This window comes from Tympanuchus pallidicinctus, unplaced genomic scaffold (genome assembly GCF_026119805.1).
Source record: "Tympanuchus pallidicinctus isolate F22 unplaced genomic scaffold, pur_lepc_1.0 scaffold2, whole genome shotgun sequence".
NCBI lineage: Eukaryota > Metazoa > Chordata > Aves > Galliformes > Phasianidae > Tympanuchus > Tympanuchus pallidicinctus.
This window is the reverse complement of record NW_026294721.1, coordinates 8,091,253-8,113,048: the sequence shown is the minus strand read 5'-3', so window position 1 is coordinate 8,113,048 and position 21,796 is coordinate 8,091,253. Positions and strand designations below refer to the sequence as shown.

Sequence of the window (21,796 nt, the reverse complement as noted above, 5' to 3'; positions counted from 1 at the left end):
TAGCATCAAGAATTTTAACACTGCATATTCAGTGCTAAGACCACAGTGCTTATTTTTACCTTTTAGTAACTCTTCTTGGATCTCGCTTTGTATTTTAGCTGATCAGGTTTAAAGCCTGGCATAGTCACACAACCAGATCATACAGAACTAGTATAATACACTATGCTCAAACATTTGCATTTTGAAATACACATGGAGTATTAGTATTTCTTAACATGGTTTAAAAAAATCCTACCTGCTCTTCAATAAAACGCCTCTGTTTAAAAAATTCCCAGTCTTCCTTTAGCATGCGTTGTTTTGTTTTCATTGCCATCTAAAACAGAATTAAAGGAAAACTCAGTGGTTTAATCACAGAGATCATATGCTTATAGTCAGTTGTTCTATCAAAGTTTTGTGAAATGTAACTTACCTGTATCATTTTTCAAGCACTTGCATATTCAGTCACTTATTTTATTTCCTAACCCTACTATTTGAATCAGTTAAATAAATAATTTTTATTCATTTACACTTCAAGTCAGATTTTTCCACTATTATTCCTTAAGGATTTGCGTGTATTTGCTTCTTCCTCTCAAAAAATTAAGTATTTTCATAGTATTTTTCATAACTCGTGCTTGGCATTAAATCTTCCACATCTCAAATCCACTGAAATCCATTAAAATGTAGTGACAAGAGTTTTGGCAAGGCCTCAACACAGGCACAGTGCCAACCCATGTACCACATGTAAAACTAATCTATGAGTGTAAAAAATTAGAAGAGTAAACATAAAATGAAGTAGTGACCTCGACTAACACTACTCCTTTTATCTCTATGTATTTCAGGCCTGTGATTTACTTAAAGCTGGAAAAATATTTTATAACAAGTAGGCCTCGAATCACACTGTAAATGCACAGAGTCCACAACTTCTTGCATGGAAACAACTTTTTTTGATTTAGTGAACAAACTCACTGACAAAAACCAAAAATTTCCATGAACTTTAATGGAGCAAAACACAAGAATAGAAGTTTCTCTTGCTGTATGTTGCACCTTTTTAAGAGCACTGGCTTGCTAGTCAATAAAATAAATTATTTAGGTTATCTATTTTTTTTTCCATTTATTTTGTTAATAAAGAGAATTCTAACACTGGAATATACCAATCTTCTTCATAAAGATTTGTTAAAAAAAAAAAAAAAAAAATCAGAGTTCAGTAGGTTATGCCACTGCAATCTTTCTTTTTTCTTCAGAAATGTCTCCCAAAACTCATACTTGAACTGAAGTTGTATGCCAGAATATTAATTGGAGTTATTGCTACTACCATTATTTAACCAGGGAAAGTGAAGTTCTAAAACTGGGAATATGAAACAGTGTTAAGTGGCAGAGTTTCACCTAATCAATTTGTAACACAATCAGCAGCATGGAATTCTAATTACTACTGTGAATTTTGATTTCCCTTGGTACTGTGAGGCTACAGGAGTTGCAAAAAAAAAAAAAAAAAAAAAAAAAAAAGAGTTAATTGTGCTCATGTATGTGCCTTTTAAAACAGAACAGCATGTATGAAATATCCTTGAAGCACTGGTACCATTTCTTAGACACTACTAATTATTGCAGAGCCTGAGACCAGAAGAGGGAGAGATTTCATCTTGGTTGCATTATCGCCATCTGAGCACCTTAAAGCTACATTCAAAATCAACAGAACTCATAGCTTTCAATGCCCAGACATGTTACCATTAAAGACAGGCACCTACACTTGTTTAAAATTGCCAATGCATTAACTGGGAGCTGCCTACTCAATCAAGCCTGCCAAGAAACTGACAAGGAAAATAGTATGGTTTAACTCTTGGTACTCTCAACTATTAATGGAGGAAGGAGCTGGAATTAATGTTTTCCTACTTCCAGCTTAGCAGTCTTTCCTATAGCCCTGTCTGCAAGTATCTTATTAATTCCATGAATAACAGGCTATCACTTGTACCATCTTTTTTTTTTTTCCATCCATGAATATTTGTTATTTCAGTAGAACAAAAGCAGCTTCAACACAAACCACATGATTCATGCCCAAGAAATCTTTTGGGACATTGAAGATACAAATTCAGATGTATCAAAAAGAAAAATTTACATTTCAATCTTGCATATCTGCAACAAATACACTAGCAATGCTGCCCAGTGGGGGAAAAAATGTCCGCTGCCACGCTTCTTCCTTCTGCCCTGTTTATTCAAAGGCTAAGAAGCATTTGAGATCAATTAGACATGCTTAAGTGAGACAGGCAGGTGAATAAGTACTTTTTCCCTCTGAAACAGATTTAATCATAAAACAAAACCAAGTATGGTCAGAACTGACATATAACCATGATCTCCTACAAGAAACTCTGATGCTTGCACACGTTTGGAAGCATCAAATATCCTGTAATACTTTAAAATCTATCACATGTGGACAGTACCTTTGAGCATCCTAAATTCCATCTGTCAAAGTGATCAATTTCCTACCCTGTTTGATTTACGTAGGTAGTATAAAGATAACAAAATAACACCAACAAATATGCCTGTAAAATACAAAAATTATTTTCTACTCTGCTCACCAGGACTCTTAACAACCTCAACAGAGAGCTGAACAAGAAACTCTGTGCTCTCAAGGCGCTGTGCAAAGGCAGCTCTGTATTCCTTCGTTCTATGGGAGCCAGCAGTATTAAAAATGGAAATGCCCACAAAGTACATATGATTATCTAGCCATTACCTATGGTAATGATCCAAATATATTTCAGACTTCTCAAGTTAAATACAATCTAAACTTGGTAAGGAAAATACTAGGACCTGGAGGCACAGACTACATTTATTTAAACTCTTGTATTTCAGATACTTTGAACATCTTCCTCAGACCTGAGCTAGTCACAAATAAAGGTGCTGACACAAACAAACGATTTGCTTGAATTTTATTACAATGTATACCCATGAAAGAGGAGTGCATTAGTACTACAAACCTGTGTGTGATACAGCTGTCTTACAGTCTTTTAAAAAACTGCATTATTCGTATAGAACAAGCATCAAAACACCATAGGAGAGATCTGTATTATCTCCATTGATTCCTTGTCTGAACATTGAGGTATAGTTCCAAAGACAAAGAAGGATCATTTATCTGTGCTGATCTGCGTGTTCTAACCTTTGATACACCAGCAATAGAACTTAACTGTTTTATTGAGCCAAGAAGCAAAAAATGAACATGCATTCACAGTTAAGATCAACAGTTTCCATAGTAGCTGGGCTCTCCAATTTCTACTTGACAAAAATATCCCTGCAAATGCAGGTAAGATGGTCATACTGAATTGCACATTTTTGATTAAGTATAATAACCATCCACAGATAACATCAACATAGGTTTTAATGAGAGACAGTGAAAATTGTCTATGTGCAAATTACCAATTTTTATAGAACGTATTAATATTTAAGTTCCAACATGATGAGAACTGAATTGGGATCCCTTTCTTACTGTGACAGCAATGACAGCCACAGCACCCTGATATCATAGGGAAAATGAATTGTAGTTACACAACATAAGAAATTTCACTGAGCTGCCATCTATAATTTAGGTGCACAAAAGCAGCCTGACCAAGAGAAAACTTGGTAATTGATAGCTCAGTGATGCAGACCCTAACTATAGAACAATCTCCAAAAATAAAGTTAGTTATGCATCATCTCCATCTTGAAGGCTCTGAAATTACTAGAAATTTACTTAAATCTTTATCACACAGAAGAGCCACTGAAGGACATTTTACAGTGTTACTATAACACTTGAAGGCATCTTACTACTCATAAGAGTAGCGCAGCATTAGTAAGACTTACATTAGATCTCCGTACTTGTAATGCTCATAAAACTTCAAAATACAAGTAGATCTATAAAACTCTACCTTCAGTTACTCAAGTTGTTTGAACTAGAGACAAAAAGCAAGTAACTTTAGGAAAACGTAAACTTTCCAAATAAACAGCAAACTTTTCTAAAAGCAAGCTCTTGATAATATACGAATCAGAACAGTAACACCACGCTCTGTAAAACAGCATAGACACAGAATAAGCTGTGAACACAATTAAAAAGCAGGTGACCACAGATGTCTCAAATACTTCTGTAGTGAGACTTACAAGCTCTGCTTTTGAAAGCTGTACAAAGGTCACTGTCATGCTACAAAACACGTATAAATACAAGTCATTTTAAAGCCATCTCTTCTTATTAATTTCACTCAATGGAATTATTTTTGAAGCCTAGTATTCAGGGATTTTTCTCCCCCTAGTAATAACCAGGGAAGAAAGTTTCATATTCATGCACTACAAGTGTTTTATAGACGAAAGCCACTCAAAAATATCTCCAAGCCACAGCATAACAACTTGCTACAATAACTTGATGGTATTTTTGTAAAATTACTGTTCCATTCTGGCATATTAGAGTTCTTCTCTATTTTGAAAGACCGACATCACTAAAAAGGTTACATTTTGCAGCTTCAAAGCTCTGGAAAGCAATACCAAAGAAATTCATCACCAGAGGCACAGCCTTCCATGGGCCACTCCCAACATAATTAGTCATGAAACTGTTTACACAGTTCTTACCTGTTCATCAACATAATCATCTATTCTTTTCTGGCATTCAAGCCATGCTTCAGCAACTTGCCCCATTTCCTGTTCCAGCTGATGATACCTTTGTAGCAAGGTACTATACATATCTTCACTACAGGAATCGTGTGTTGTTCCAAGCCTACAAGATCAAGCAGCACTTGTTACACATGAGATATTTGACTGGAAGAAAAAAAAATAAACCAATAAAAACAATCACACATAGTTCTACCAGTCCATAAAGTGTTGAAGTGCAATTATTGATACACCTAGGCCCACGTAGCTGCCTGCATCTCAAAATGAATACTTTTAGTCATTTTTCAAAAAATACCCAACAATTGTTCCAGTTTTCTATAAGCAATAATAGAAAGAATGTGGGAAGTGCAACCTTTCTGGAGCCTCTTTCCCATGGGTAACCAGATGTCAACCCTTCTGAGCAATACTTACTCTCAAAATTTCGATGCTTGATATATTTATCCTTTCAAATCCTACAGGCTAAATATACCTGTTGGCTGTTTACTGAATAGTTAGATTGTAAAAATAAAGCCAGAAGCTCATTAATCTGAACTCTCATGATCAATGCTAAAAACATTACTAGACAAACTGGAGGTCCAGTTGGGGAAAACACTGTGAAATGATGCAAGAGAAATAACTTGGTTGTATGCAGTAATCTACTAACACTTGAGATGCAGCATCAATTTCAAAATGCATTTATGCCATTCACTGATGGCTGTCCCCAAAAGGGGTCCCAGGAAAAAGACTTCATTTCTTTTCAAATACTTTGCTTTCGTAATTGATTTACTTATTTATGGTATTTGCTGTAAAGCACATCATCACAATGACTCAAGTAAATAAGCAAGCTCCCTAAATCTTGACTACAAAAACAAGGAGAAGTCAAAATTATCTTAGGTATAAGATTAAAGCACACTGAACTGTAATGACCTATGAATTGGTACAGACTAAAGCTTCTCAACATTACTCTTACTGGGTAATTAAGGAGAAACCAGCTGACACTTAACTAGGCACAGAGGTTGTACATTGGTCGAAGGGCTTGACAAGCCACTGCCAAAACCAAATCCCAAACATCTTAACAGTTGACATCAAAGCCAAGATCCAGCATTTCTGGGAGGTTTGTCACAGATTTCAACCACAACAGGATGCTAATCCAAACCAAGAACCTATCACCTGCCTATGAGCCCTTAAATTTAAGGTGGCAATTAAGTATAAACAAACTGAACAGACAACTCAGCCATCATTAACTTACGGCCCTTAAACATCACTTCACCAATGAACTCAAGTTTCATATTGTTGGTTTTGCAACCTGCAACACAACCACTTTAGAAGGCTATGTGAACAATTCTGTACACTAGAAGCTCAGGAAATCCTCCTATGATAGGGTGCAAAAACTACTTCAAAGGCATACGGCCATTTTAAGAATCAATGTTTCATGATTTTTCCAGAATATCAGTCCAAGCACTGACAATTCCTAATCTTAGATCACAATTCACTCCTATTCCTAAACCTGTGGTTTTTCTTTATATAACATTGTGCAAAATTCTGATCCTTACTTCACAGGAGTCAAATTTATTCTCAGAGCTGCCACTGAATAGTACTACTCTTACAAAGATCAGTTCTGCATAAAGTCTAACTTAAGTAGGATTTGAATTTACAAGTAAAACTTTTTAAAAGATTTCTGTTAACAATGCAGCAGAGTCAATACTTTCAATCTTTACTGTGACTCTTGAGTAGAGATCAACACATTTACATGCTGTCATTAAATGTATTGGAATCCCCAAGGCATGTGTAAACAAATAGGTGATAGGATTATTTTAAATACTGAAAATAAACCCTTACGAATTATAGTGTCTGATCTAAAAGTCCTCCTGATTGATTAATTGCTTCTAAACATATGGGCAGTTCTTATTGCTGTCTGCAGACTGCACAACTCAACACAACTCCTAAAGAAACCAAAGGCAGCAGAACATGCTGCAGTTTGCTAAGATCCTGCTAGTCCACACTGAGTAGATGACCAGCCCTGGAACAGCTAACCTTGTATCATCTAGTTAACACATCTCCCCCCCAAGACTGCCTATATTTAAGTGCCCTTAAGAGAACATCTTGCAGATGTCAAACATGTTTGATAAACACTTTAGTTGGTGTGCTGTGATAATTCCAAGTCTTCTGAAAAAGCCAGAGACATACAAATGATGTAGTAATTTAGCTAAGGGATGAAAGAAAGGGGTGAATGCTCAAAATCTAAATAAAGCCAAGATGCCAAAACAACACTATTTCACATCTTGAGAAGAATAAAACAAGGAAGCCAATGTCTTCTGTCATGGAACTCTGGCAGCACTTTATCTATTGCTTAAAAGAAAGACTTCCTAACTGCATCAAGGCAAAATTGAAAAGGGTTACATGTCAATTAGGATTACAACCAGAAGAATACCCCTAACAGACAACTTTATTGCCATTTGTTATTTTGCATGGGGTGGGAAGAAATGAAAGGGTCTAATCAGCAATCTGGACTGTGGCAAAAAAAAAAAAAAGTCCATTTTGTATCCTAAACAAGGAATAAGACCACCTGTACTTCAATAAGTTTGAAAGAAAACAGGTGATTACTCCTAGAATTTATAAGAGGAATAGGTTTCTGTTGAGAAAATACACGAAGTCCAAAATGCCTTTTTGTAGAAAAAGCAGACTACGTAACACTCCTGCAAACTCTTCAGAAGAGTTTTCCAGTGCTTTGCAGTTAAATTGAAGTATGTGCTAAAGGCAATAATTCAATAAGGGATTTATTCAAATGAGTCTCAAATTTCGGAACATTTCAGACAGAGCAATCTCTTCATGACAGCTACAGGAACAATTAAAATGCAAGTATTTATTGTAATTGTATCACATCAAATAGAGTTTCCAGAACTATTGACGTCTGAGCTTAGGAATATTTCTGTGAGAGGTGAAAAGATCTATCCCAACCAAAATGTTTTCTCTTTTGTGAACTAGCAAAATAGCAAGAGCCTGTTTGTTGAAATGCTAATAGATGCAACATCTAGAAATAAGACCAGTTAGGCGATTAAGGAACCTCAGACTCTCAAAAAATAATTTTTTTTTAAAAAAACAACAATATATGCATGTATAAAAAGGATTTTAGCTACAAAATCTATGGCATCTGTTAGACACAAACTACTCAGATGTTCCCTCTTTGAAATGGCTGAACCTCTCATTTCCTTGGGAATTTCTAGTGTACACATTACAGATCACCACTCTACAAATGCAACCCAGTTTGTAAACTGGGCATTATTCCTTCAAAGAAAGGTTCTTAAAGGTATGAAAGCAGCAGCAAACAGTGAAAAAAAGCCAATACTCATCTGCTACTCAATAAGAAATGATTGAGAAGCTAGACTGATTCTGATGCTTGCCCAAGTGAGGCCTCTGCTATGATATCCTCTATTGTATAAGATACCAAATTCCCAATAGAAGGCAAATTACTCCAATTTTTCAGGAAAGACTAAGGACTAAAAAGCTCATAAGTAAAAAACATGCAATATATGAAAAGTAACAGCAATAGTCCATGCTTACAGAAGAAACAGGATAGAAATCATGGAATAGGAGAAGTCTGTGCTGAATCTCTCCTTTCAACAAGGCTCAAGAGAATCAGTGTTGGCAAAACCATTGCTTCTTAACTGAAACACTTTAAGACTACCCAGGAAACACAGACATATCCAGAAAGGAATTCCTGAAGGAAGAGGATTCTGTCTTTAAAACTTGATGAACACTACAGTGAAGATCTGTAAGGAAACAACTTCTCTTGCTTAGGTTTGAATTCCAGTAGCATTTGAGAACAAGGTAAACACAAGCATTCCAACACCTTTGTTAAGAAATGACTCTAAGTTTCACATAAGACCATTCTTATCTCTGTAGGTGAAGTATCAAAAGCCTCAATAAACCAGAAACTGATGGATCAAGAAGTGCAGAGAAGCCTTGGCAAAAAACATTCAAGGTGGCTGAAGACAGCGTCACTGAAAATAGTACTGGGAAGTCAAGCACAGATCAAAGAGATCAAAGGGAAAGCATGCAACTGAACAACACGTTTAACAGAGTGACAGAATTACCTGCCCGAAAGAGAAAAATGGGGCCTTGGTAGCAACCCAGTACTGAGTCCAGTGACAATTAAGTTTCCCTGCTTTCCTTTCTAACAACTGCTAGCAAAAGAGTAACTTAGAAGTTTCTTCATTTACCACAAGGAACATTTCTTGCAATTGAGATGCTAAATCAAATTGTTCTCGTAGCTTGGAAAAAAATACCCAAAACAACACACTTGGGACAAATATACAGAGAGCAGTAACATCTTCATCAGAAACAAGTCTGAGAGGTCAACATGAGCAATATGTGGCTGTACGTTAGGGAGATTAAACAGAACTCAAGATGAATAACAATATTTCTTTACATCAGTAATACTTTTCCCTCACAAAACAAGCACTTTCAGGTACACAAAACAAATAGAACCATCTGGATAACAAAGCACACATTGTAAAGTCCTGGGAAATGCAATATGCCACACAATCTACAAGCACATAGCTAGGGTGGGTTTTTTGTTTTGTTTGTGTGTGTTTTCTTTTAGCCATCTATTCATTTGTAGAGAAAAGGAAACAGTACCAGTGCCTTTTGACAAGTGAGGATATTTTTTACTAGGACACTGTCATCTTATTAGGTAACCTACAAGTAAAGGAGAGTAGAGCAGTAATTCTGACAAGCAAGTCATGACAGCAGGTTGCTCAATTGAAAACAGATCAACAAGACTTTTTACCTATCAAGCTGGACGAGTAGCAGACTTGTTCGTTTTGTTGTCGCTGCCTGTTTTTTTTTTGTTTTTGTTTTTTTAAATGGTGGTTGCAAACATAGATCTTGCTTTCCTCTTTAAATTACAAAAATGAAGTTTAAATCTTTACCTTAGCTGTGACACCAGTGTTGGCAAGCTATTCTGCAGGAGTGGCTCAGAAAATACCAGATTTTCAAACAGATGCTTGTTGTGCAATTCCCATGTCACCTGAAATTTCTTCAAATGTTCATTTTCCTATAATGAATAACAACCACAAATAAGCTCAGATTATAAAACATTAAGCAAAAAAAATGCTTTTCTCATGTCAGAATATATATATATATATATTTTCCATTAAATCCCTCAACCAACAGGCTGCATTATCCAGCTGAGATATTACTTCATTTTAATATTCAAAATACAGAACACTTATTTAATGATTAATATTTTAAACAGATGTAGCTTCATACCTTTTCTAAATTGTCATGGATAGGGAAAAAACAACAAAAACAGACTGTGCTGTTGAAAGCTTACACTCTTTTATGCACTGTAAGATTTATTTCATGAATCAGTTATTGCTTCTCAGTTCTTTTCACCTATCTAGTAACAGACATACAGTGAAAAGCTGTAATTTTTATTTAAAATTGACAGAAGTGAAGCAGAGTTCTTTCAAAGTGCAATTGCTTCAAAAATGCACTTTTTCTAAATAGCCAAGGGACCAACTGCTCATTCTTTATAGTGTTTTTCTAATTAAGGTTACTTAATATACAAATGCCTTTTCAAGACCTAAAAAGTAAATCTATTATTACGATTCAAAGACAGGAACAATTTTTCTTTCAAGTTAATTTCTTCCATACACAGATAGCAGTAAACAGTTTTTTCTATATTAGGACTCTCTCATACAGCAAAGTTAAATGCAACTGTTCTATCAGATCAGCAAGCAAGGCCTATGCACTATAGCTTTGAGGAGCCAGAAATAAAAGAATACTTCAGAATTTCAAAGTTTTGTTTAGCATGGTGGTTTAAAAAATTAATGTGTTTATATAGGATCTCAATACTAGAATATCAAGATTTAAAAAACGAATTGAGAAGTTTGAGGTTCTTCTTGTAGCTGTTATTGTTTAGACATGTTGCTTTTTTTGCCTCCCAATTGCACAAGAGACAACGCACCGTATCAGTTTGAATACTCCAAAATATTCACAACTACTATAAAATGCTTTTTTAAAAAAATATTTGTAAGACAAGAGGCCTTTTGCTTTACTTTTTGAATTTTGTCAAAAAAAAAAAAAAAAAAAAAAGGGAAACATTGGAAAAGATAGGCATCTTCTGTCCCAAAGTCTTTATCCTACTTTCCTATAGCTGCAAAGTTTTCTTGAACACTGACTGATAATATGCACCAGAGGAGGAATATGAGAAGACTATTTTCTGATCGGCTTTATAATTCTGGCACTACTGAATTCATTACTGGTGAATCTAATGCGATAAAGCAAACCTTGGTACTGTAATCCATTTGCGTTGCAGCTGAAAATTCATAAGTTCCCCTGCCACTCCAGCTTGAAGAGTTACTTTTTCTACAGCACCTAGATTTAATTACTTAAAAGGTGCCAATTAATGGGAAATGGCAGTGACCACACATCTCCATCCAAGTGATAAAGTTGGGAAAGAGAATGCAGTGAATAATAAATACAGACCACTGACAACAGCAAAAAGCACCAAATATGCCTGCGTTTCTACAGAGACATCTTGCTTCGGTCAATTTCATTTCACAACAGTCCCTCCTCAGAAGTGACACACAGGTTCCCCTCCATCTCATAGTTCTTATCTGTGATCTCTTACTTACTGCTCTTTTCCTCTCTTACATCCCCGGGCAATCACTTTTACCTAATTGGCAACACAAAATTTCACCACTTACAAGAAAAAGGAAGTACTGGACACAGCTATTGGAAATGGATGTATAGGAAAAGGTTTAAGGACCAAGGTTATTAATCAACAGTAACATTTGTTTACTGTATTAATTGCACATGATGGACAGTTTAACAAGAAGAGGCTACTGCTCATTTTCTACCCACCAATACAATTCAGCACAGTCACCTGACAAAAACAATTAGACAGAATATTAATTCCTGAGAAAAGGTCATCTTTCCAAGTAGCAATTCTTGCTTTTATGGAAAATAACACAAAAACATTAAAACAATTTGATTTAGTGCTACACATAGAAGTCTGCATCCTTTAAATGGGGTTCTCAAGAGAAGAGTGAAAAATCAATGGAGAAATTGATTCACTCTTCAGTGGAGTTATCTAAAATTCTGCAGATTTCAGAACACGTACAACATGCCACCTTTTCCTTCACACAATTTTCAATGCATTCATTTTAGGAGATGTCTGACCTCCATTTGTGAAAAATGGAATTTGCATTTTCAGACTGTCCTTCACTTCCAACCATGTGCACACAGACCTTACATTTCACAAATCACAGATGACTTCTTCACCCAGAAACAGCTCAACTAGCATCACCCCTATCAGGTTGTTTTCTCAGTCTTACCAGAGTAACTAGGAAGGCGCTGATTGTGCATGCTGCCTGACAGAGAGCACTGTATTCTTCAAGTAGGAGTGAGATGAACTGATGTGCCTGTGGTGGCCCTTGTATTGCTAATGTTGATGCAACTTTAGATCCCAGTGACAAGTGTCTGAGCAGACGGACCTTCATTTCAAGCACATATTCTCTAGCTTGCTGTTCCAACCGTTGGTAAAGCTGATATGGATCTCTTTCACAAAGCCTGTAGTTTTAGAATATTTGTGATTAAAAAAGATACCTAATCAACAATTTTCAGTCTCCTAAAAACATTTAGCGGTTATCATCATTATTATTACAAAAAAGAAACAATGATTAGGGTTTACAGAACTACCCTGGGTTCGGGAGAACACAGCGCAGTTCCCTAACTCTACACTATGGAACTCAATTCCTACGTAGCAAAGGACATTTGCACCTGAGGAACAAATTAATCTAGGACCTCATTGCTTCACTACTAGTTGTGAGCTAAAAACCCTTACTTATTTGGCACGCAGCTTTGCAGACATACTTCTTTAGAACTTCTTCATATTCTTCCATACAGCCTTAATAAACGTCCCACTTAGAACAGCCAGATCTGGGCTCAATTAATGTATGTAGGACATTCCTTTACCTCAAGCTATTGGAGAAGCTTGACACATTAGGCAGTCAGCATTTGCCTAAACACATACCAGCCAGGCTGGACTCAACAGTGAATGCTTTGTGTGACTCTTCTATTGCTAAATTCAACTGAAAGAGACAACTCATACAACTACCACATTTTTAACACACTCATTCATTAAACTCACTTTCATCAAGTTTCTTACCCTAAGTTGCAGATCTTCTGTACAAAAACATTTTTTACACTTTTATTAAAAGCACGTTACTACACAAAGAGACAATACAGGATTCACAGGGTCATACATGATGTCCTTCATAGAACATGACTTATGGTACTATTTAGCATATAAGCTGCAATCATTAGAAGTGATAGGTGACTGTATTTCAGTTTTGTTTTGAATCCAGGGTAGAGACCAGAACTTGGCAGCTGTTTGTTCTAAGGAAGAAGACTAACATAAAGGCTCTAGATATACACTGCCCTCTATGCATTCTTTCAGCCATGCAGTAAGAAGCATTGCAGATATTGAAAGACACAGCTTTTGAGAGGGTCAGGACCTCCTGCATAGGACAGCACAGAGCTGTCTGATACCGTCCTGGAAATGAGACATGGGTTTGAACCACCTCACATAGAGGAAAATGGTTCTCTGGCTCCTGGACAGGTGCTTTGAGGGCTACACCAAAAATCCCAACACTGAAGAATTTTGTACTCCAGCTGAAGCACTATGTGAACACTGTCCAACAAGAACTGCCTCCTGCTGATGGTGTGTCTGGGCACAACTATTTGGTGGGGGGAGATAACATGAGCCTAAACTGGCATACAGAAGAAGAGTTATACATTAAGAGAGTTCTCACACTTAACAAAGGTTTAGTCACCAGCCTCTAAAAGGACTTCATAATTCATAATCTCAGTGGGCACTTAAGTTAAAAGCAGGAACAAGATCCGAGTCAGCCATCTTCAGAGCTTCCTACCAAAGCAATACTCAGAATGAGCCACTGGACACGATGGCTGCTTTGAAGCACTTTAAAAGTGAAATTGTACTATTTAAAGTCCCGTAGCTTGGGGTTTAAGCATTTGTCTCAGGTTTTTGGAGTGGAGGGAAGTGAGGAAGAACAAAGAGATTAAATGAATAAGTTCACTGCTGTCTAGTCCCTGCTCTTCCCTCATCACTTATAAAACAGACTATCACATGCTGTCATGAACTGCTACGATGTACAGTAGGGACAGTACTTAGCACCACTGCTTACTTTTAACAAAGCAGGTAATTTTTTTCTTCAATTGCATTTAACACAGCTGAGCATTAAGCTATTAATAAGGAATTTGCCTTTTAAACTAGCCATAGCATATTTGGCATGCTACTATATATTTTTTTCCCATTATTACTTTTTAAAAACAAAAGTCATTTTCAGTACCTATACTGACAAGTTCAGTTAAATTTTTGTGTGACCTCAGCATCACAGACTGGACTCACCAGCGTCTGTACTATCCAAGCATCCTAACTTTATTTCATTATTTGAAGACTACAAGAAATTCTAGAGTGAAAAAAACATAGCAATATTGAAAGTCTTCTTTTTTGGGATCTTCTTCTTGCCTTTTATATTTTAATCATGTTTCTCAACAGTAACAAGCAGTTCTAGAGAAAGGCACCCATGTACATAAGAAAGCTACAAAATACGCACTACAGTTTTCAAAGCTTTTCCATTAAGGAAAACTATAGCTGTGATTCAGTTTTAATTAGACACTACATTACAATTTAAGAATCTTTGATTTCAAAAGCTATGTTGCATGTTTTGATCACTTAGTTTAAATAAACCAAGTCTGACTAACAGGAAGGCATATATTCTACAGTTACACAACTCACGTTCAAAACTGAGCGTTCAGTTTTTATAGCAAGAGCACAAAAAGATTATTCAAGTATTTATTAAGACTCATTCGGAAATACAGTCACAAAGAACTGTACTAGATTAGAATCTTTCAAAAAATTTCTCTACCTTACCAGCATTGTCTCAAGTAGAAACTCTGCTTAAGAACTATGGATGCTTAGTCCAGCCAGACCTTTGTAAATTAAGTACAGAGTCAATAAGAGAATCTACTCTTTTTTCCACACAATAAACTGGACAGAAAATGAAATGAACATGCTGGAGCACTTAAGAAAACAGTGTGGCTGTCTCCCAAGGAAAACAAACAAACAAATAAACAATCAAAGAATTCAAAAGCATATCCTTGACTTACACCTAGAAAAAGATGCACTTTCAATTTCTGATAAGAAAACAAACTTCTCATAATCTGCCTCTCCTAATGATCAAAGTCCAAATTTTTCCTTCTCTGACTTCTAGCTGCTACAACTACTACAGAATGCAATCACTATTATAAAATCAAGTTAGTTCAGCAAGGAAAGGTGTTTCCTGTGGGGAAATCCAAGCCAGACAGACTTACTATTACTAGTAATCATCTCAATATCTTTTGAGGATTAATGCTTTTGGGATCTTTTCATAATTATTCACTAATATTCCTATTGCAGATGCATACAAACATTTTTCACGTATTTCACACACTCAATCCAGTACTTTAAAATCCTGCATGGAATACAGCTGACCTCTATAACTTCTCATTCTAGTTGAGAGGCAATCATTCTAAGTCATCAGACTTAGAGCTGGTAAAAAAAGAAATACACTAATTTAGTACTCATTAAAAGACACCTTTTAGTATTTAATAAGTAGTTTTTTTTGAAGTGCTATACCTGTCCACCAGCTCTTTCATTCCTTCTTTATCTGGTACCAAAGATTGGTCTTGGTCATCTGCCAAAGGGGTCCCAGCTTGACGATAGATACATCGAACCATGTATCTTACTTCTGACCAGTAATTTTGAAGCTGCTGAGATTCACGTTCAGTCTCTGCTGAAATTTCTCTGCAAACATGACAAAAAAACTCCTCTCAATTTGTACATCACACAGGTGTATTTATTCCCACTATTCTGAAGACTCTTCCCATGAAAATCATGTCTAAAACAGCCCAAAGAGTACATGCAGAAAATAAAATCAAAAATTGAATAAAAGCCACCATCCCTAAGTTACTGCTATTGTCAGATAGCCCCATTTAAGCCACAAGACTGCTGATAGTCTGAGTACAGGCATTATTCTAAGTCTGAATTCAGTTCTTACCTGCGCTCATTACAGGCCTCACAGTTGCATGCTATGTCTGAAGGAGAGGAATTGTTAAGATCAGCAGCAGGCACTGTCTGAGCACCAACAGTTATCCTTCCTCCTCCTACAGATTCCTGCTGTGATCCACTGTTTCCAAGAGGCATGTGCAAAAGGAAATCTTGGCTCTGAAAGAAAAAAAAAAACAACTGGTAGCAACTTTGGTTTGCAAGATTCAAGTGTGAAATGTTCATATGTAGGCAAATAACATGGCATTTCTTAGTGCTGAATATTTTTTGGAAGAAGACTCAACTGGCCACAAAGGATTTATCTTTGAAAAGCCTAATAAATGCCCAAGATGGACTGAGAAAGCCAGCAATGTAAATAGTTTCATTTCTAATAACTGAAGCACGTTGGTTATAATTATCACTTTTATGCACTCCAGCATAAACAATGAACTAAGCTAAAAGAAGGATTGCATCATCCACAATTAACCACATAAACTAGTAATATCTCTTCAGTCTCTTATTTGACAGTGTGTTTGATTCTTTTAGTTTAACAACCCATTCCACAGAAAGCATAAAATCTCCTTGTATATAGCAGCAAGGCATATTACTTGACCACAATGGATGTTAGCATCAGTTCCCAGTCACAGCAGCTTTCCATCTCCTGTGTGCAGTGCTGCTCACTGCTAACAAATGACACCGCTCTCTCCAGAGGCTCCTGGTATTTCGGTCTCCAGTTTCTGCTCCTCCACTGCACTCCACCCACTGAAGCACACTGACCCTCCTACACCCTCCCCAGGTTGCCACCACCTTCTGTGATGCCAGGCAGAAACCTCTCTCAGCTTATGAGAACTGAACGGATTTCTGTGCTTCACCCCAAATCCTGGAGCAGGATAAGACAGACATTAAAACAAACTTGTACACATCCATCAGCAATGGTATGCACAGGTACTGTGGCTGGTGCTGAGGCAAATCAAGCATCAGAACATCATGGCAACGACAGCAACAGCAACCTGAGCACAAGAACATCTGCAGCAAGCCACTCACACTCTGGCTCACAGTGACTGAACAGATTTCAGAGCTTCCCCCCCACTCCGCCCTGGCTGTTTTTTCCAGAAGTGACTACCCAGTTAGGTGCTTTTTAAAGTTGCTGGAATTGAAGGACACTTTGCTTTTAAAAATTCCTCTTGCCAGATACCAACCACTTTGATCTTATCTAGAGTATATTTAACTGAACAAGACTTTTACAAAGCAAGTTCTGCCTTGCTTGCACATGCAGGATGATTTCTTTTCCATTTGAGCTCAGTTACAGTGAAACGCGTCAGAACTTTTTACTCAGTTGAACAATAATGTGCTTCAGTCCAGCTGTTCTTTGGCATCTCTAGAATATATTATCATCCAGCTACCAACATAACCCCCTTTGATATAATCTTTTTGGATTAATTTCCGTAAGCCTTGTTAACAGTAAGAAAATTAGCAATCTTCAGCTGTAGGCACATAAGGACATACTCTTAAATCTTCCGTATTATACTCCATAGGAACTCATATGTTAATATGAGTTTAACTGCATACACTATACAAAAACAATCTTATTTCACACTGATATGCTTACTGAAATAAAGTCTGTATATGCCCACAGGCTATTATCAGAAATGTAAGGCTACCCAAATCATATGTGAAGATTTGGTTTTTTGGTATAGTACTGCAGTTCAAGTCAAATGGAATTCACTGGACATGACATCAAACTTTTTGTATCTTAGTCATGAAAAGACAACTCTTTATGAGGTTGAATTCTCCTTTGAGAACATATTTTAACAGTTAATTAAAAAAACCACCACTAAATAAGAAAGGCAGCTTGAAATATTTACACTGGATATTAAAGCAGTGTCTGCAGTGCTGCAAACAAATTATTGTTACACGCACACTATAAAAAGTTGTCCTTTCTTAAGGAAAAAGAAACAATCACAAACAACAGCACGAGAAACTTCTCTATTCAGCTATCCGAATCTCAGACTTGAAACTCCCCATTTTTCAAACACGTGGAACTTACCTGCTTCACTTAGCTCACAGAAAAAACCTCAAGACCAACTGAAATGCCATTTCTGCACTTGCAGCTGAAGTGGTTCCAAAGCACAAAGTAGCGCTCAGCATCTCACAGCACATCATCTTATTCTATTGAAGTACTTCAACTTACCACAAGAGATTGCTCTATTGTAGCATGCCTCTCCTCCTTTTCGACTGTTCGCCTACAGTCTGGACACACCCACAGTGGAAGATGCAGCATATTGTTTGCTTTTGGAGACGTGGAAAGTGCTGTTTTGCTAGAATTTTTTATTCCGCTCTCTGAAAGCGAACTGTCCTTTCGTTCACTTCTACAAAGAAGACAATGCTCGCCAGTTGTATATGGTGCCCTTTGGCCCAAGCCAAAGGTAAATGGTGTCTACAAGTAAATGGCAGGAGGGAAAACTGGTTATTCACAGAACATATACTCAAAAAAACATCCTGAGATTCTCAAAGTAAAACTTGCCATCATTCAATGGTGAATATTTGGATTGTCTTAGGATCAAATACTGCAGTCTTAATATCAGTCTGGCAAATAATCGTGATCATAAATAAATTCAATATAAGAAGCAATTTTTCCAGGGATACAGCTTTCCTTTCTAAAATAATTCAGCCTAAGAGCAAAAAAAAGCTTTAAAGTAAAAATTAAAAAAAAGATAATTCCTTTTATTGTTGTCACTCTCAGAACTGAAAGGGAAAGAAGCAGCTCTGAAGGTCAGTGTCATCTCTCTTTTGAAACGTGTTGAAACAAAAACACTTTTAGCTAAGCTTGTTGCTAAAGAAAAGCTTAGCTTCACTTTAACAAAGCCAGTCAAAGAAGCCTTAAACTCTACTATCAACTAATGAATAAAATAAACCTATGAGGACAGAGGCAACCAAAAATTTACTTTCCCTTCCAAGATTCTACTGTGCATGAAATTGCATTTCAGACCTGAAATTATTATTACTCATCAAGACTGATGTCCTAAAACATGTCAAGCAGAGCAAGCCAAACAACTTCACAAGTGTTCAAAGTAATAACTGATGGAACAAAATACGGACTAATTGATCTTGGAGGTTTTTCCAGCCTTTGTGATTCTATGATCTTATAAAGGCACAACTCAGATTTGTCTCATGTGACAGCTACTAGCTCTGCCTTAATTATTAACACCCTCCATGCAAACCTCCAAAACATGGAAACATGTGAGATAGAAGAGATCTTAAAGACCAACTAGTTCCAGCCTCTTGCCATGGGCAAGGACATTTTCCACTAGATAAGGTTGCTCAAAACCACACAGAACCCGGTCTTGCATGCCTCCAAGGACGGCACCATCCACAACTTGTCTGGGCAGCCTGTTCCAGAGCCTTAACACTCTCATACTGAAGAATTTCTTCTAAATATTTAATCTAAACATATCCTCTTGAAGTTGCTACCCCTTGTCCTATCACTGTTCTCCCTGATAAAAAGAGCTCCTTCCAGCTTTCTTGCAGGCCCCTTTTAGATACTGGAAAACAGTTTACAGTTTCTGAAGGCAAAAATCTTACAAACATCAGCAGCAGAACATCTTCCAACAAGGAGGAAAAGCAGAAGACAACGATGTAAATATCCAGAAGTGAAGGCAACCTGACACTTTTTCCTAAGGTAAGGTTCAAGGTAAACAGACCCCACAGGACTTCCAGAAGCTGCAACTTCAGTTACGCAAGTTTTATCAGTACCATTAAGCAAACAAAAACACACAATGGCGAATAGAGCAGGAACAACTATCTTAATGGCTGTTAACACACTATGTAAAATCTTAATAGCCTCCACCAACTGGGCTGATATTCACAACCAAGAACTTCAAAGAAAGATTTTAAGTTCCAAACAGAGAGCTGGTTCCCAAAGCAAGATGTAGTCAACTGCTAAGAATGAACTTGGGATGGTTCATCATTCACGTGTCCAAGTGCTCTCACTAAGTAGTTTAATCCTAATAAAACTGATAGCTAGAACCAGAGAATCATAGAATCGCTCAGGTTGGAAAAGACCTTAAAGATCATCAAGTCCAACCACAACCTATCCATACTACCCTAACTCCAACAACCCTCCCTTAAATTATGTCCCTGAGCACCACATCCAAACAGTTTTTAAACACATTCAGGGATGGTGACTCAACCACCTCCCTGGAAATGACACCACAATAAAAATCTATACCATCATCTAGATCACCGAGTTCTGTAATAGCTTTGTCATGTGGAAAGCAAGCTACAAATTGCTCTTTTGTATTTAACAGATTACGAACGCACTGAACAATCGTGAACATTTCAACAGCAGTGATCAACTTTCTCATTAGCTTGGATTTCAGTCATGCATATATTTTCTATTTCTCCTAAGCATCGTCAGAGATAAGGGTACATTTTAAGCAAAGCAAGAGACTTTTTCACCAGTCAAGCTTAAAGAGAGATGGATCTCCGCAAGAAAACATCCAGTCTCACTTTTTCTCTCTGAAACATGTTCAGATGTAACATTCATAAAGGAAAGTTGGAAGTAGGACAAGCTGGAACAGAAATAACTGCCTCTGCTACGTATTTAGATTTATTTCCAAGAATAGCTTTATTACCATAAAACTGCATAGCTTTTTTCACACCCATGTCCAATTTCAAGCTTATTACAACAATAAAACTTTGCTTTCACTGCTTTTTAAAGCTTGAACTGTGAAGTGATCAGAAACTGACTTCAGTTAGCAAAATCCTTAATGCAAACAGAACTGCAGATCATTTCCAAGGTTTTTCCTCTGTATGTCACTGTAATTCTCTCTCCCATTGATATCTTTCTGCTACCATACACACCCACAAAATCTGGCTGTACTTACCTGAGAAACCCCTGTGAACTCTGATCCAACAGAACTGTCTGTAAACTGCGTACCATTTAGCGAAACCTGGAAAAAAAATTCATAACAAAATGGTTACAATAACCAAATTTTATGCTAAAAACAGCAATAAAAATTAAAAAAAAAAAAAATTAAAAAGAATAATCATATCCCAAATCTGAGGGCTGATAAAACAGCTTCTGAAATTTCAATGATTGACTGCAGACATGGATAACTCATTTTCAGTAATAGAATTCTACAGGTGTAAAAGTTAACAAGTTATATATTTCAAGCTTTTGCAGTACAGCTGTTTTATTAGCAGTGCAACTCTGATCAGAAAGAATTGATACAGGAAAAACTAAGACACAAGCAAAACAACTTTGTTCCCCTCTGTATTTGGTTGTTTGCTTTCTGCCTTTAAGCTTCTATTGTGAATTGAGACAATTACCAAAGATTCCCTCCTTCAGAAAGCTGAATACAATACAGCTTAGAAACACACTCTATATTAACAAGGAAGACTTCCATAGGAAGCCACAGAATTGCATCCAGCTTTTGTACTGCAGAAGCTTTCCTCCTACGCCACTTATAATTCATACAGAAATCTCTCAGATCTCTTCTGCACTGAGTGTTACAGAAACTACACCAGATAGTAATGAAGTGCTCTTCAAAAGCCACAAGTGTTTTCATAGAGTATTATCTGAGGACGCTAGAACAAGAGCAAAGTTAAGACAGCATACGAACTGAAGTTGATGATGGCAAAGAGCCCTAGACCACACTGATGTGAAGAGAAATGTAAAGGCATCTGATCGAAAAAAAAGGGAGGGAGGGGGACAGGCAGTCAATTTTCTTCCCCCCCCCCTTCCCCCACCTCCTCTCCCACCATCCCTTTTGGTGAGCTCTGGTTCATCACTCAAATATCAGGCATAATTTAACTCATGCCTCCATTCCACTTCTAGCTTTGGTAACCTCTTTTGCTCTCCCTTTTTCTACCTACAACTGTCTGATATTACTTTTAAGACTCCTTCCAAGATAGCTACAGCAACTACCCTGTTTAACTTGCGAACCTCCACATCTTCTATAACAGACGGACACATCAGACAATACTATAATTAAGCTCCAAGGATATTTTTCTGAGAAAGTCCTAGTGGACAACTTTGTCCCACATCCCCACTTTGTCATTAAGAAAATCACAGAATCACAGAATTGTAGGGGTTGG

At 36.9% G+C, this 21,796-nt stretch overlaps 1 protein-coding gene across 2 annotated transcripts in view; it reads right to left on the bottom strand.

Annotated features, from left to right (window-relative positions):
* FAM193A (family with sequence similarity 193 member A) overlaps positions 1-21,796 on the bottom strand; it is a 98,744-nt gene that overhangs the window by 51,815 nt on the left and 25,133 nt on the right. For both annotated transcript variants that reach the window (XM_052683048.1, XM_052683049.1), the window contains exons 2-9: positions 20,584-20,649; positions 17,889-18,134; positions 15,711-15,877; positions 15,290-15,457; positions 11,925-12,159; positions 9,513-9,637; positions 4,564-4,708; positions 236-313 (exon numbers count right to left, since the gene is read on the bottom strand). In XM_052683048.1, the coding sequence (XP_052539008.1) occupies positions 236-313; positions 4,564-4,708; positions 9,513-9,637; positions 11,925-12,159; positions 15,290-15,457; positions 15,711-15,877; positions 17,889-17,978 (1,008 nt within the window). In that variant the 5' untranslated portion in view covers positions 17,979-18,134; positions 20,584-20,649. The remainder of the gene's footprint in view (positions 1-235; positions 314-4,563; positions 4,709-9,512; positions 9,638-11,924; positions 12,160-15,289; positions 15,458-15,710; positions 15,878-17,888; positions 18,135-20,583; positions 20,650-21,796) is intronic.